The 16,103-nt window shown below is 33.0% G+C and overlaps 1 protein-coding gene across 10 annotated transcripts; it reads right to left on the bottom strand.

The window, feature by feature from the left end:
• Nucleotides 1-1,708: 1,708 nt before the first annotated feature.
• On the bottom strand, nucleotides 1,709-15,326 carry LOC106615245 (sodium- and chloride-dependent glycine transporter 1). Of its 10 annotated transcripts, XM_070107475.1 has the most exons (11): nucleotides 15,027-15,326; nucleotides 14,727-14,928; nucleotides 8,050-8,865; nucleotides 6,601-6,732; nucleotides 6,310-6,526; nucleotides 5,385-5,505; nucleotides 4,985-5,327; nucleotides 4,766-4,923; nucleotides 4,528-4,656; nucleotides 3,049-3,255; nucleotides 1,709-2,982 (listed from the first exon to the last, which is right to left on the bottom strand). In XM_070107475.1, the coding sequence occupies exons 3-11, from the start codon at nucleotides 8,498-8,500 to the stop codon at nucleotides 2,710-2,712; spliced, it is 2,031 nt and encodes a 676-aa protein (XP_069963576.1). In that variant the 5' UTR covers nucleotides 8,501-8,865; nucleotides 14,727-14,928; nucleotides 15,027-15,326; the 3' UTR covers nucleotides 1,709-2,709. The 10 variants fall into 10 exon arrangements, with proteins under 10 accessions (XP_069963576.1, XP_036222306.2, XP_036222309.2 ...); XM_036366413.2 differs by lacking the exon at nucleotides 14,727-14,928; XM_036366416.2 differs by lacking the exon at nucleotides 14,727-14,928 and having other exon boundaries at nucleotides 8,050-8,834.
• Nucleotides 15,327-16,103: the final 777 nt, after the last annotated feature.

The raw sequence follows: 16,103 nt of genomic DNA, 5'->3' as shown, positions 1-16,103 counted from the left end.
TGTATGTAAAATATTAAAATGAAGCATACAAATTCTCTTATATATATATTTATAGGTCTTTTTTTGTATTAATCAAAGATATCTATATATATTTTAGTTTTCATACGAATGCTGCCATTAATTCTCAATATAAGCATGTGGAATTATGGCAACGCGACGGCAATAATAGTTTATACGTGTACTAATGATGTAAATAACAGTACATAAGAGTATATACCGATGTGTACAAAAATAATTGTTTATTTTGTACACATTATTACAGTTATCTATCAATTTACAAACAAAAAACAAAAAAAATAATAATTGCTCATTATTATAAGCATTTGAATAAGAGAAAACATTTCGTCATTAACAGCGTTTGAAGTTCAATGCCATTAATTAAAAAATTATGTATAAAATTTTACATAATCATGCCATAAATATGTATAATTTTTTTTTTTTTTGTTAAAAATTTTTGTAAATATTACAACCCAGGCTTGTCGCTATCTCATGTAGCGCATATTGAGAATTTATTCACAGGTCCATATTCAAAACATATCAATAGTTAGGATGGTTACATTGCTCTCAAGTACATAATTGGTACAGGCTTTTATAAAATTGTGTGCGAATTTTTAAGAAATTATTTTGCTAAGATATAAAAAATATTATTATTGCTTTGTCAAAACTAGTGTAATGGCTAAACATCATTATTGAGTGCGTGGTAGGTGGTAGACGGTGTTTTATTGGTTTGAAACTTGGCTTGCGTAAGTCACTAATCTCTTCTTAAAATTTAATGATTATAGCTTGGTTTTATATTTTTATATCTTATTCTAAGCCTGATAAATACTTGCTCTTTCAAAAAATTATATTATATGAACAATGCTGGGTCAAAATAAATCGACGTTTTTTACCTTATACTCTAAAAAAATAGTTGTGAAAGATCTCAAAAAAATTAACGAAATATATTATTAAAGGTGTTCAGACACCATATTTGACATAAACTAAATATACGAGTATATAGTGCACGTATATAATAAAAATATTCCAAATATATATTTAAAAAAAAGTTATATCATTTGTGTAACGCAAAAAATGATAATAAAGAGCAAATAAATATTGTTTTAAAAATATTATTAAAGTGAAACTTTTAAACTATCCAAATTTCTTAGTGTATTTGTCATATGTCGCATGTCGTATTACACCCTTACTGTTACTTGAATATTATTTTTGTTGTAAACATATCATTTCTTCGAAAGGTTAATTGAAATTAAAAATTCTAGTCAAGTATGCAGCACAGGAAAGAATATTATTAGGAAGGTCCTCCAGATTAAATTTTTTTCTAACTATTGAAAAGAAAAAATAATATTTCTAAGCATTTATTATTTGAAAAGATATCTTAACTCTTATATTTGCAGAAAATTGAATTCTCTACAAAAGTACGACTTTTTCGTAAACCTTACCGTTTTAATGTTTTAAGCATATATCTATCGCTATTAAGAATTTTTGCTCGGTACAACTTTTTCGTAAACTCCGGCGTTAAAAAGTTATTAAGACTTAAAGTTTTAAATTTTTTCAGCTTCAGCACAACACTTTCGAATCTTTTGCATCGCACTGACACTTTGCTCTCTCAACTTTTCGGCAGTGACTAACCCTTTTGCGTTTACGAACGATTTTTCTCTCTGCTTCTTTCTCGTGTACTTACGCATATTCGAACAGAGTTGAAATACCATTTCAATGTTTTTTTTGCGCATTTCAAATCTATTTCAGCCTTTACGACTTTCAAAATGTCTACATATCGTAATCAAATATTGTACATAACTGTAGTAGTTCCATGATATCTGAACTTACGTATACATTTTGGGCATGTATGTAATTACATACATACAAGTAAATATGTATATTCTAGACATAAACTTGCATTCTTGCATTGGTATGAACATCGAGTATTCTTAATTGTTATATCACTTCGGTATAATATAATTAGTTCGTGTGTATATAAATTGACATATAATCTCTTATAAAAAAGGCAGCTTAAAAAACTACAAGCATTCCGATAATATTTATTCTCCTACATACTTATTATTAACATACATACATACATATGTACGTATATATAGATTTGGATTTTTATAAAATGTTTAACATATAAAAGCGCTTACATGTAGACCACTAGACATACATACATACATACATACATGCGTAATTTCCTACTGTCTTAATCAATCAAGTTACAGCATAACTTTGTATCATTTTTATAGGCGAATCATACGCTCAAACTTGATATTATAAAATATTACTTAATGTTCAGTCAGTATAAAAGAGCTTTAAGATTTTTTATGGCTTCATATGATCATTTTATAAATTTTTAGATATATAATATTTTATTAATTAAAATAGTTGTTCTCGTATTATTTGTTAAGTTAACTGTAAACAATGAAAAATCCCGTTTTACTGATTCCATAAATGCGTTCATTTAAAAGAAAATATTTTGAAAATTAAAAGTAGAAATTAATTATGGAAATTGTTTTATTTACTAAACTCATTTAAGATTTTAAGACTCATAGAAGACGCTTTAACTAACTTAGTTTATAAATTTTACCAGCTTAAAAATGTAAACTCACGAAATGTTCTAAACATCTTTCGTTTCATCTGACTATTAAATTTATTTGTTCGTATGCTATAAATAAGTGTGTTTGTATGTATGCATGTTTGCTTGTAATATTTATAGTTTTAAGCATTCACAGCGCAGTTCTCTTCACCGCCTTCCATTACTAGCATTTCCGAGACGCCCATAATCTCCTCGTAGAAGCGGCGATTATCAGCATCGACGGGATGCCAGTCGTGCGGTGCAAAGCATTGTTTCAGTCTATTACGCAATGTGCCATTGGTTTGGCAAATTTTATAAATCATATAGGCAGGTGCTATGGCATATATCACACATTGACTGACGATAACTAGTGCAGTTGGTGAGTTGTCACGCTCCAAAAAATAAAGCGTTTGAATCTGTAAGCGAAAAAGAGAGAATCTAAGTATAATGCATGTCGATAATAATGCTGCTGTGCTACTTACAATGCTCAACACAAAAAACGCGGGCGTTAGAAAGCGTATTAGAAATATCTTAAAACTCGAAATCGTTTTTCCCAACATAAATTGTAAATCACACTGAAACCGTTCGCGTCCATAAATCCATGTGGTCATCAATAAGAGCACGAAAGAGATCATCAAATGTGAGAGTATGACAATATTAGGTAACAGGTCCAGATGTTCAAAGCCTTTCTGAAAATTTGTTATTAAAATGTAATGATTAAAAGATTAGTAAATCATTTTATTTTTAATGTTTTTGTCATATATGATTTTGTAGTGTGTGTGAATAATATTTGTCAATAACACCTCGCACAAGCTTAAAAATGTGTTAAAAGAATGTCTCTAGATTCGAATTAAAATCAAACCGGTTTGGTGAATATAATCGACGATAGACTGTTAAACAGTTTTTTAAAAGTACTCTTTTAGCGGTTCTGACGAATTGACATTAATTGTTTGGGTAAAAATTAGGGTCAGTTCCGATTACATAAGGTAGACTATCGTGAGAACAGTTAAAATATCGGTCGGTCCGTCAAAGCTCTATATTAGGATAAAGAGCCTAGATTAAGATATTAATAAGACTACAACAATGCGAATCAGATAAATTGTAGGAGAAGTTCAGAAAAGCATTTTGCAGAGATAGTAGAGACAATTTTGAGAATATACCATATGGTCCTCTCGAAGCTTTGGGGAATTGAAAGCAACTAATATTTCATATATAGACCTTCGTTTCTATCATGTTTTCTTTTCTAGGTTCTATTTTATATATTAAAATCTGATGTTTTCTAGAGTATTTTTGAAAAAATAATAATTTACATATATCTATACCATCTGATCAAATTTGACTCAACCGTTTAAACTGCACGTATCGGTTAATATTTCCTGCCTAGATTGATAGAACCTTGTTTAAGTTTGATCTCCACATGCCAATTAGAACGAGAATCGTTGAAAATGGTGCAGAAGTTTTTTGGGTAGCATGTTAGTGATAACAAAATGATTTGAGTGGCACATAGCCGAAACTGTCCAAGAATCTAGCGAATAGCATGAGTCGAAACCGAAAAACCAAAATTTTTCGAGCACACTGAAGATCATAAAAGCTGAGGCTTACAATCAATGTAAGCGTTGACATGCTTGTATGGCTCAGTAGCCTATTTTGAAGGCGATAATAAGGATTTGTATCAAAATACAGTCCGTGTCCAATTTGATCAAATATGTATCAAATATACATTGCCTGCAGAAACTGTTCGCTTCAAATAAAGTCTGAAATTTTTTTGAACTTTAGTTTTCTAAGCGAAACTTGAACACCTAAAAAACAAAGCATTACACATTAACGAACTATTTGTAGCTTCCATACATGCCGACATATTTACATAGTATATGAGCGCTTATAGTTGACTACTTTACTTAACATACTTATAAGTATATAAATTGTATTGAAAATATACATACAATGGTACAGAGACTAACCTTGGTGCAAAAATAAATTGACACAGTCAACATCAGCAGTGTCAAAGCGATTGTAATGCGTGATTTCTTTGTTCTTAATTGCTCATACTCATCAAATAAAGCCGTCAGCACAGACATCATTTGAATAATCTAGTAGGTAAACAAAGGAAAAACCAAGAGCACATTTATTTATTTAAAATATGACCTTATAAGCATTACACATATATGCATAAGTATATATATGAAATACATTACTTACAATTGCACTTAGTTCCGCTAGAAAAATCATGCTGAAGAAGAGGAAACACCAGAAGTTCGGTAAGCTCGTAAAACTGCCGAATAGATATGCAAAACAGAGGTAAAGAAATTGCATATAATGTTCCTCATCGAAATGAAAATGCAGGAAGCCCACGTGATCTGTGAAAAAATATTCATTAGAATCACTTATAAATTTAATAGACTTCACTTTAGCAGTTACCTTCGAAGTGATCGAAAGCGATACGCCCACAAATCATCGCCATGAAAGCGAGCAGCACATGTGTGCCGCTCACCCAGTAGGTCAGCTTCTCGCTGTCGCGGTGAAAGCGATTGTGGCTGGCTAGTGTGAGTACGTTGCCCCAACCGGGACCCAATAGCCAGGTGGACATGAAAATCGCTGTGCGCAAACCACCCAAAACTCCGCTAAAGCTGCTCTGCAACGTTGGTTTAAAGTAGTCCACGAAGGTGTCCCAGTCAAGTCTTATGTAGCAGATAAGGTGCAGAAATATCGCCAAAAAAATGGCAAACATAATGACGCATATACAACGAAAAAATTTACCAATCTAAAGGCGTAAGACAAATAATTAAAAACTTCTGTTTATTTTATTTCCGCTACTTACAAATGAGATGCGCTTCAGCAATATGCCGAGTGTGAGCAGCCACACACCCACAACACCACATAGCACAGGCCAGGATATCACATACTCGTGCGGCGTGTTATCATCGGTGAGAATGATGTATCTGTATGAAAGAAATGGAAGAAGATAGGGTTCTGAGCTGTTTATAGGGTCGGCGATAAAAAATTAAATTTAGCATCATTATTTGCATTTTTCGCCTGAGTTTCGGTAACGAAAAGTTTTCTAAATTATTTATTATACCCTGAACAGGGCATACCTAGTTTGCCACAATGTTTGTAACACCCCGAAAAAAACTTCGGAGACTCTATAATACGATAAATAATCAGAATGACGAGCTAAGTCGATTTAGCCAAGTCCGTCTGTCTATCCGTCATTCTGTATAAACGCGAATAGTCCCCCAGTTTTTGAGATATCGATTTGAAATTTTGCACACGTTCTTCTCTCCTCAAGCAGCTGCTCATTTGTCGGAACCGCCTATATCGGACCACTATAGCATATAGCTGTCATACAAACTGAACGATTGGAATGAAGTACTTGTAAGAAACCTTTTTTATTTGTGAAGGGTGTTATAGGTCGGTGTTATAGCCGAAGTAAAAGTTTTTTCTTGTTATTGAATTATTTCTTTTAAACTTTATATAAAAGCATTTATTTGTCGCATTTAAAATCACTATCGGCAGTGATTTAAATAACAGTTGCCTCTTAAATCTCATATCACAACATTATGTTTGTATATATGTATACCTATTTAATATGCGGATTTCAATTGTTTTACTTATTTTATAAATTATTTTTTATAAAACGCCTGAAAGTATGCATCAATTTCCTCACTTTGTACGGTTTTTGATATATTGTATTTAATTTATACTTATGATATTATTAAATAATTAAACCTTATACACACACTTACCGAAAAAACTCGACAGTCGCATGCGGATCCAGCGAGATCTCATCCGCGTTATATGTAGAATGTGTTGAACAATTGGGCGTATTCCACGCGTTATCACAACTCATCCACGGTATCACAGTGTGCACGGAATTGGCAGCATAGATAAGCGGTACAGCTGCCACAATGCCATAGTAGGCAAGCGAAATGAGATTTAGCAGCAGTATGGAATAGCCGATGCCTGTTGTACCGAAAATTATATATGTGGAAGTATTAACAACTATTGAATTGAGTAAGAAAATAATATAGTTTCACCTTTGAAAAGCGGCGCCACACGAAAGGCGGAAATTAATCCCGAAGTTGAGAATTGACCCAAGAAAGTTTGTATTATAAAAATTGGAATGGCATATAAAAATATCGCTATCAAGTACATCGGCAAAAAGAAAACTGTAAAATCAAATAATTAATATAGCAGAGTTTGATGTACATAATATTTTAATAACATTTTGATGAACTTATGATATAGTTGGGTTATTTTTTGATTTGAGTAAATTTTAAAAGGAAGCAAACTGCAAAACATAAATCTGTGGAAGATCTTGGAATATTCTCTGGACATAGTTAGATTTTTAAACTGTTGCAGACTGACTAAAAACATTTCCGAGTACCCACTGTGTGCGCACATAATTTTAAGATGACTTTACTATAACTTTTAGGTGTCTGATCATAGCGGACATATCGCTGGAAACTGCAAAACCGATGAGTTCGCCAGAGAGCACTCCCTTGTCTCGCTTACATCAGATTGGGAAGAATAAGCTGAGTCTCCGTTGTACTCTTGCGTTCTAGCGGTGGACCTTTGTATTTCGCGTGAGTCCAACAAGCGCTGGTTAGCAACTAACTTCTGCCCGACTGCGAGATCCTTCTGGGCAAGAGTAGAACGCAGGAGTACCACTGAACTACTTGTTTTCAGTAAAAAACGTTGTCCAGTAGGCATACATGCAGTAAGGCTGAACGTTTTTTTAGAATGCGAGTGATCGAAGTTGTATGGAGGTCCAGCTTTTGCAAGACAGATTGAAACATCTCGGCAGTCATATCTTTCGTGAATATAGTGAAATAGCCGGAATTTATATTAGCCGCCTCAACAAATTTGTGGCAGACTGAATGCACTTTGTCGATTTTTAAGTGTCTTTTCGATCAATACTTAGGAGTATTTGGGTATCACAATGTACCGGCGTTTTCAGCTGTCCAAGTATGATCCATTTTTTTGGGTCGAACTTTTAACCTAACCTAACCTAATATAGCTTCCGAAATTAATAAGTACATATATTTTAATGATCGGGAAAGCTTAAATATCACAGATAAAAAAAAACAAAAGCTCGTATGAGATAGATTTCAAAAGTATGGTAACTCTGCATTCATATTCACGATCATATTCTTGATAGTCTTTGTTTTCACTTAGGAAAAACATGAGGCATGCAATCTAGTTCACACCTAGCATGATTCCTAACCGCAACTAGCATGATTCCTAACCGCAAAAGATATCTACGCCGATTTCTTGCAAGGTTATTCATTTAAGTGATAAGAGCAGACTGACATATTGATAGACAAATTGGCAATTATTTACTGTTGCGCTACACGAACTAAAATGAAATCGAATTGATGCCATAGCCAATAATTATAAATATAGAATGACCATACCAGTGGCTTATCAAACCAAGCTATCGCATGTATCTGTGTATGTATGTATGTATGTATGAGCGCACTTACCGCCACCAAAAATCATCGCATAAACTGGCACCTCCGAGAAGATAATCGAACCGAAAGCATGACTTGTGCAGGCAAAATAGAAATCTGCCGTCGCTGACCATTGACCGCGACGACGATCGTGCTTGAAGGGACGCTGTAAGGTCTCATAAGTGCTCGTGCCCGTGATGGGCGTTGTAACGGCTGTGATAAAGTTGTTATTGACATTGTTATTATTGTTGTGCTGACTATTGTTGTGATCTGTTAGCTCCGTATGGGGCTGGCTGTAGTGGCGCGGCGAATGATTTCGGGTTACGGGTACTTGATAGCTGCCATTATGCTGCTGGTAGTGGTTTTCATGATGGTGGTGGTTATAGTCGTTGTTTGCTACCAATATAACGGGCGGTGTATCATCACTGTCGTGCTGCATGCAGCTGCTGAGTTGTTGTTTGGCGCCGCCAAAGATCGATTTCATTGTGGTTGTTTGGGTTTATTGTTGTTGCCAATATGGGGAAGAGGAAGCAATTTGCAACACTTTGTTGTTCGTGTTTAATATGTTTTGTTTTTAAGTGATTTTGTAATTATTTCACCATTGTCATACATTTGGGTGGGAGCGTTTTGTGTTGCACGCATTTGGTGTGTTGTAAGTAAACGTTGTTGTATTTGCGCAGTGGTTTTAATGTGAATGGTGCGCGGCGCGCAGGAATTGTGTTTTAAATTAAATATTTATTGCACTTTCAGTAATCTCCACTCGATTTATTTTATTTTATTATTGATTTACCACATTTCTCAACTATCACGTAGGAACGCTGGAGTTAAAAAATTTAGTAATGCCTTCAACTGTAAAAATTATACAAAATTTATTTTAAAATATATTTGATTCTGCAAGTTAATTTGATAAGAAATTTGTTCATTTATGTGACCTTTTTTTGGCGAAATCAGGCATAAAAAACAAAAAAAAACAAATATAAATATTCATTCGCTTAGTAAAAAATAGAAATTTGATGTTTTAACAAAAAATTTATTTAACACATACACTTTTTTTCAGATATTTGTGGCACCTTTTTGATACGATTTTATATTTTTTAAATATTTGAAATAATTTTTTTTTGTTGTGAAATTTCATTAATTTTTCTATATATGTTTTGTTAAAATTGCAAAAACTTTGTTGAGCCGTCGTTTATGTTCTAAACACTACGTTTCAAATTTTGCTCATTTTCACTTTCAAATATATTGGTAAAATTTAAATGAGTTTTATTTATATAAGCCATAGTTCAAACTCTCACTTCGGTTCAACGCAAATATTTTCAACTTACTGACCATACGTATTGTTATAGCGGTTTTGGTTAAAATATTCACAAATTTATACATTTTTGCCCTTATATGCATGCATATGCATTTCAAAATATTTTCACATTTTAATTGTCTTTTGAAATGCAATTAAATACACATTTGAGACCAAAAAACCTAACGAAAACGATATCCAGCACGCCACAGTTAAGCAAAACTTTTATATATGTACATGTGCGAATATATATTTATACATACATATGTATATGTATATACATATATTTTGAAAAAAATATATACCTAAATGTATGTAGAATAAAAAAAAATCTTCCTAAACCAAAATCCAATTACTCGTAAGTAGCCGCCTAAAATATAATTAATTTTTAATTCATTAAAAAAAATATATTTTTTTTACCATAAAGTGCCAAATTTGCGGATATTTATTTTTACTGAAATCGCATGAAATTTTAATTGAAATCACATAATCACGTACAAATTTCGCGCGATCGTATATTTAGTAGCTATTCCCGTCTAGTGTCTCTTCGCCTTTTTGCCACTTTGCACTTTTGTGCACTGGACCGGGCTCCCGAACGAACTGAAATATATTGAAACATCGAAGTTTCGTTTTTCAGCAAAATAAGCAAATAATTTGTATAGTATTCTAAGCATTGTGTTGTTAGATGGCCATTGTTAAAAATTCCAATAGCCGACGTATGGTGGCGGGAATTAATGGGAGTGAGAAAGCAGCAACAGCTGTCCGCTCGAACTGACTGTTTGGCAGCGTCTGCTTGTGATTAGCGACACACACACCAACAACTACATATACAACACTTAAATATATATAGTATACTTGTTTAGTTGTGTGTGTATGGCTGGTCAATGCTGCTGCTGTCGTCATTGTTCCATATGTATTATCTTTGTTCGCTGAAAGCACGCTTCCATCGTTCCATCTTGAATGATTTTTTATTTGCGCTAGTGTGGTTTTGCAATAATTTAGTGCATGTCTACTTATCTGTATATATATATATATATATATACATAAGATGATATTATATTTATAGTTAGTATATAAGTTTATTTTTTTTTTAGAAAATATTTAATAATAAGCTATGAAGGAAAGTAATTATCAAGAATTTTTTGTTTGTGAATTTGTTTTTTTTTTGTATTTTTTGTATTATTCTAAGAAGCCTAGCGTTGCGCAGTCATTGAATATCTATTGGTTTGTTGTATGAAGCATTTTGAATGCCAAAAATCCAACTTGAAATTGTTTGTTTCCGTTTCAGAACTTTTTTTTTGATCTTTCTGGCGAAAGGCCGAATTAATTTGGCATATGCAGAACCTGTGTTCAGTCATAACACAGACTAAGATCATAAAACATTTTTTTTTTAATTCATTCACTCGAAAAGTACTCTTTCTCAAAAAAAACCCATTTTTTCAGAATTGGCTTTAAACATCGATTTGTCGGACAGCATCAAAGTGCACCCCATTAATGGGAAGAGAAGGTCTAACAAGTGCTATTTTTCTTATTGCATACTTAACAAATGCATATCAAAGCACCGAGATTGTTTATCTTCTTAAAAAATATATGTGTTTATAGCACTAAGTACTTCCGAAGAAATAAAAATTATCACCACTTTGCTAATTATAAGCTACTTTTGTGAATTTGCATAAATAAAAATACATTAGTATACAATTCAAATATATATATAAATATCTACACGAAATTTGGCATGTATTATTATCAGAAGAAAGGAATAATAATCTCTGAACAAATTGCTTAGATCGGACCACTATAGCATATAGCTGCCATACAAACTGACCAAGCAAAATGCACTGCTTGTATGAAAACTTACTTATTTAATGAAGTTAACATTTCCTCTTGTTCTGAATAAGAATTTTTTAGCTATAAAAATTTTAATTTTGTCTTTGCTTACATTTGGTTTTACTAGTAATTATTTTATTATTTTGTAAATATTTTTCGTATCGCTTCCTTTAAAATTTATTTATTTTAATAAAATAAAATAAAATAAATTCTAAGTTTCCACTTCAAACGCAAAATCTTTTTAACTTGTTTTGAGCAAGGATTCAGGAATGTCGCCAGGGCGTATGATTAATAAAAAACGACCGTCTAAAATACGTGTTTGAGCCCACAGGGCGTATAAGTATCTGTCACCTATGGGTTATGTAATACTATATATATACTTATATATATATGTAATACTATACATATACTTATAGTAGTAATACAATAATTCAAAGCAATTGCTAGTCAAACATAGAAAATGCGTAAATATTTACTAAATTCTAAAATAACTTAACTAAATAACTTAACTTTAATTAAGTAAAAATGGAAGAAATATTTAACAACAAATTTAAAATAAATTTTTTTTATTATTAAACATACTGTTAAATGTTTTTATTTACAACAGGATCCCCTCAACTATACTGCTGCGTTAAGTTTTTTTGGTTTTTCGCTAAAAACCTTCGCTTCCTCTCTCTCTTTCTCTCCCGATTGCCGAATTAACGTTACACAAAAAGAAAGAAAAGCGCAAAAATACCAAACTGCATAATTTTGACAAAATAAATGCTCAAAACCAAATACATATACATTCATTAATATATATTCATATAATAGACAATGCGCTAAAAATCTCAGAGAGAACATGTGAATTAGAGAGTAGTTAAAACTGAGGGTTGCTGCTTTGCTCATTTGCACGCTAATAACAAACTTTCTGCCAAAAGAGCGTCATAGCCACACATATACATACAGACATATACACATATGTTGATAAACAGCTGATTTTTGTTTTGATGCCAATGCGAATAGCAGCTTAGTGCCTATCGTTACTGAATTGGCTTAACGCTTGTTTATTTTAAACAAATTAACACAACGAGTGATTGCCTTTGTGTAGCGTTAATGCGCTTTCCTTTCCTTTCTAATCATTTGTTTATTTTTTCTTTGTACTCATTAAATCAACATTGAAGTGCAAAAGTCATTTACTAATTTGATCACACGCTATTTACTTTTGTATGTGCATATATTTGTAGTACAAAGTTGCGGTTTTATAAATGGATCTGAGTCATTTTGTGGATTGTTGCAGCAATTAGACATTATTAATGCTATTCGTGAGCAAGTCAAATCAACTCGCAAAGAGCCTATAAGTTTTAGCATTTTGCATAGCTCATTGTTGTTGGTTTTGTTGGTAGTCGTAGCGATTTATTACCAGTCTGCCAAGCACATTAAATTGATTATTTACTGTTGTTTGTGTGTATGTGTAATAATTTAGCGATAATATTTGCCAGGCAAAAAAAATGCTAATAAACTTAGAATAGCTAAAGATTTATTTGATTAAAATGATTTATGCGAAATTATTGTGCACTCTTTGTTATTTGAATCTTCCAGTTATAATAATACAGCACATCCATCTAATATATTATTTTATTGCAAAGGCACATTTTATATTGACTTTATTAATTTTAGCCATCGCTTAAATTTTCTATATTATTGAATTTTTTTTATTATAATATTTTTATATATTTCTGTTAAACAAATATTTTATTATTATTTGCTAGGTATTTGTATTCACTTTAACTTCAATTCCACACGCATACTATTTCAAATTTTCGCATTATTTTTCAACTTTCAACAATTTATTTTTAATTTTTGCATTTATTTTTAATTTGCGCACTTTCAAATTCGTCGCAAGTTTTTTTATTCTTCATGTTTAATTTTATCACTTTTTATCAAAATTGTATCCTTATTTATACAACAACTACCTGTTTTATTTATAATATTTTCATAGTATTTTTAATTTAAATCGCTATTTACCGAGGCTTTGGACGTGTGCTTATTTCATGCCATATATCAGTCATATTTTGTTGGCTGCTCTATTTTTATTAGCGCTTGAAGAATTATCTTTTCATAAATTCTTGTTTACTTTCTCCGGCTGAGTTTGGTAAATACTTGGCTATACTGCTTTCTACAAGTACACTCACACACACATACACACATAATCCGACTACAAGTATTTATGCGCAGCGTCAAATATGCGCAGACACAAGTTTAAGAGCAACAAGGAGCACTACCAACAACAACAAGTAGCAACAACAAGAGATAATGATAAGAGGTCGCAACTAAAATAGACACAAAAGTGGTGACCAGTAAACAAAATTAAGAACATTTTGATAATGTCTAAAATTCTCGTTATACTTATAAAGTATACTTAGATTGAATAAAAATTATGTATATATTTTTTGAGATATCGATCTGAAATTTGTCACACATACTTTTCTTTCCAAGAAGTTGCTAATTTGCCTGAGCTGCCGATATTGGATCACTATAGGATATAGCTGTCATACAAACTGAACGTTCAGAAGCTAGTCCTTGTCTGAAAAACTTGTTAATTTGACAAGATATCTGCACGAGATTTGGCATGGATTATTATCCAACGCAACGCTTCAATCTTCGCATATATTGCGCTTATCGGTCCAATATAGCATATAGTTACCATACAAATTGAAAGAAATCAAGTTATTGCGTGAAAAACTTTATATTCGACAAGATATCTTCAGAAAATTCGGCATAGATTATTATCTAGGGCAACGGTATGATTTCTCAACATATTGTTCAGATTGGACCACTATAGTATATAGCTGCCATACAAACTGATCGATAATAATCAAGATACAGATCTTTTAATACCTTTGTAAGCAATAAGAAATGCAGCTGTGAAGGGTATTATAGCTGCGGTGCAGTCGAAGATTTCTTGTTTTCTATGTATTTTGACATTATTTTCGCCGCAATTTGGTTTGTTGGGTAGTGCTAGAGTGGGTGTAGAGCTGTTGCAATCGCACACGTTAAGACATAACTTTGCTTGAATAAGTACAGCGATGCTCATAGTGATATATAATATTAATAGGCACATACATATGCATCTATGTAATACACAGTTTTGCATAGGTTTGAAAATAAAACTTATTTATGTACGTATGTTTGTATATATGCGCACCAAGTGCGTGCGTATGCACAAAGCTTTGCAGCTAAACAGAAAATATCAAGCAGACACACAGTCAGACCAAGCTGGCGCCACTTACTTACACACTCATACATATGAATGGTATAAGCATGAGTATGCATATTTGTTGCATTACTTCTTGCTTATGCTGTTGTTGCTGCGACTTGCGACCTATGTTGCTTACATACATGCATTACATTTGCTCAACGGAAAACCCACAATTATGCACTTTGTAATGGTTGTTGCATATATTTTACACCTTTTTCAGTTCCGTTTAACACAGAGCGTCTGTTGTTTTTATAATAACAAAAAATTTAACACTTTTAAGTAGAATTCTTTTTTTTCGCACTTCACGCTACGCTCCTGGTGAATTTTGTAAGCTGCACACTCGCTCACCGTTTCACAACTACTGCTTGCTGATTGCTGTCTGCGGCCTGCGGCCTGCGAATCACACTCGCTGCGACGGCTCGGCTAGAAGTTTTTATTGTGCAATGCTTTCAACTTTTCACTGGTGGTTTTTGAGTTATTGTTGTTCTTGCTATTGTTGTTTTCTATTTTGTTTATCTCTGCAGTTAGCCATACCAGCAACAACTTTCGACTAGCACCGTCATGTAATTGCAAACAACAATATGGCAAATTGCAAAACACATTGCATAAAGCATACAACAACAAAGCACAGCAAAACAACTAACTTACGTGCAACCAAAAAAGCCAAATCGAACGCGGAAAAGTTGCAGAAAAATCACTTCAACTTACGCCGTGTGCATATACCGACTAAGGCGAGAAAGCAACAACACCGCCGTTCAATACACAACGCTCATCTGCCGTACCGAACCTACTTTGCTTGAGCTAGACACCTAAATAGCAATCTCCAACTCTTTCAACTAACAACTGGCAAATTTTCTTTATTCTGCTCCCAAATCGATTTTAATCAATGCAACGCTCCGACACCAATGACGCGTACGTCCACCCGAAGTCGTTGCCGACACAAAGCGCACAGCACTGAGACAGCAAATCCACATGATGTGACACAGCACAAACAAAAAAAGCTGCGACGAAGCGTTTCATTTTCATTTTCATTGCACTTTTTCCACCAAATGTTTGTGTACATATTTGTTAGTATAGTTGCTGTTGTATTTGTATTTTTGTTGTTGGCATTACCTTTTATTATCAATAGTTGGCATTGTTGGTTGGCTGCTGATATTGGAGAGCCGAGGCCTACTGGTCGCTCCGCCGAGTAGGCACAAAAGCATTCGTTGGAGCACCGGCATTCGATTTTTTTTTGTATATTATTCGCATCACTCAGCGCCGCCAGCGAATATTCATTGCCGTGAGAGTTGGCGAGAGATTTTCGCTAAGCTCGTGTATTTGTTATGCTCATTTAGTGTTGTTTGTATAGTTACGTTTGTGCAGTTGCTACGAGTATTGCGAAAAGGCGCGAGTCCAAAAGCCAATGTACGGAAAACATCTTCTTTCGCATACGTATTGTAGTCGGTAGGAAATTTTTGCATATTTTGCATATCGAGTGGCAAAAGTGAAGTAAGTTACACGCAAACTAGTCCTTCAGATTCTGAAATATCGATGGAATTTAGCACACGTGCTTTTCTCTCCAAGAAAAAAACCGCAGATATCGGACAACTACATTATATAACAAACTGATCGATTAAAATCAATTACTTATTGAACACTTGTTTATTTGGCAAGATATCTTCACGAAATTTGGTACAGATGCATCATTATTATCCATTAAATTATTTAATTTTGTCTCCCAAC

This window comes from Bactrocera oleae, chromosome 3, assembly GCF_042242935.1.
Source record: "Bactrocera oleae isolate idBacOlea1 chromosome 3, idBacOlea1, whole genome shotgun sequence".
In the NCBI taxonomy this organism is placed as follows: domain Eukaryota; kingdom Metazoa; phylum Arthropoda; class Insecta; order Diptera; family Tephritidae; genus Bactrocera; species Bactrocera oleae.
This window is presented reverse-complemented; position numbering and strand designations above follow the sequence as displayed.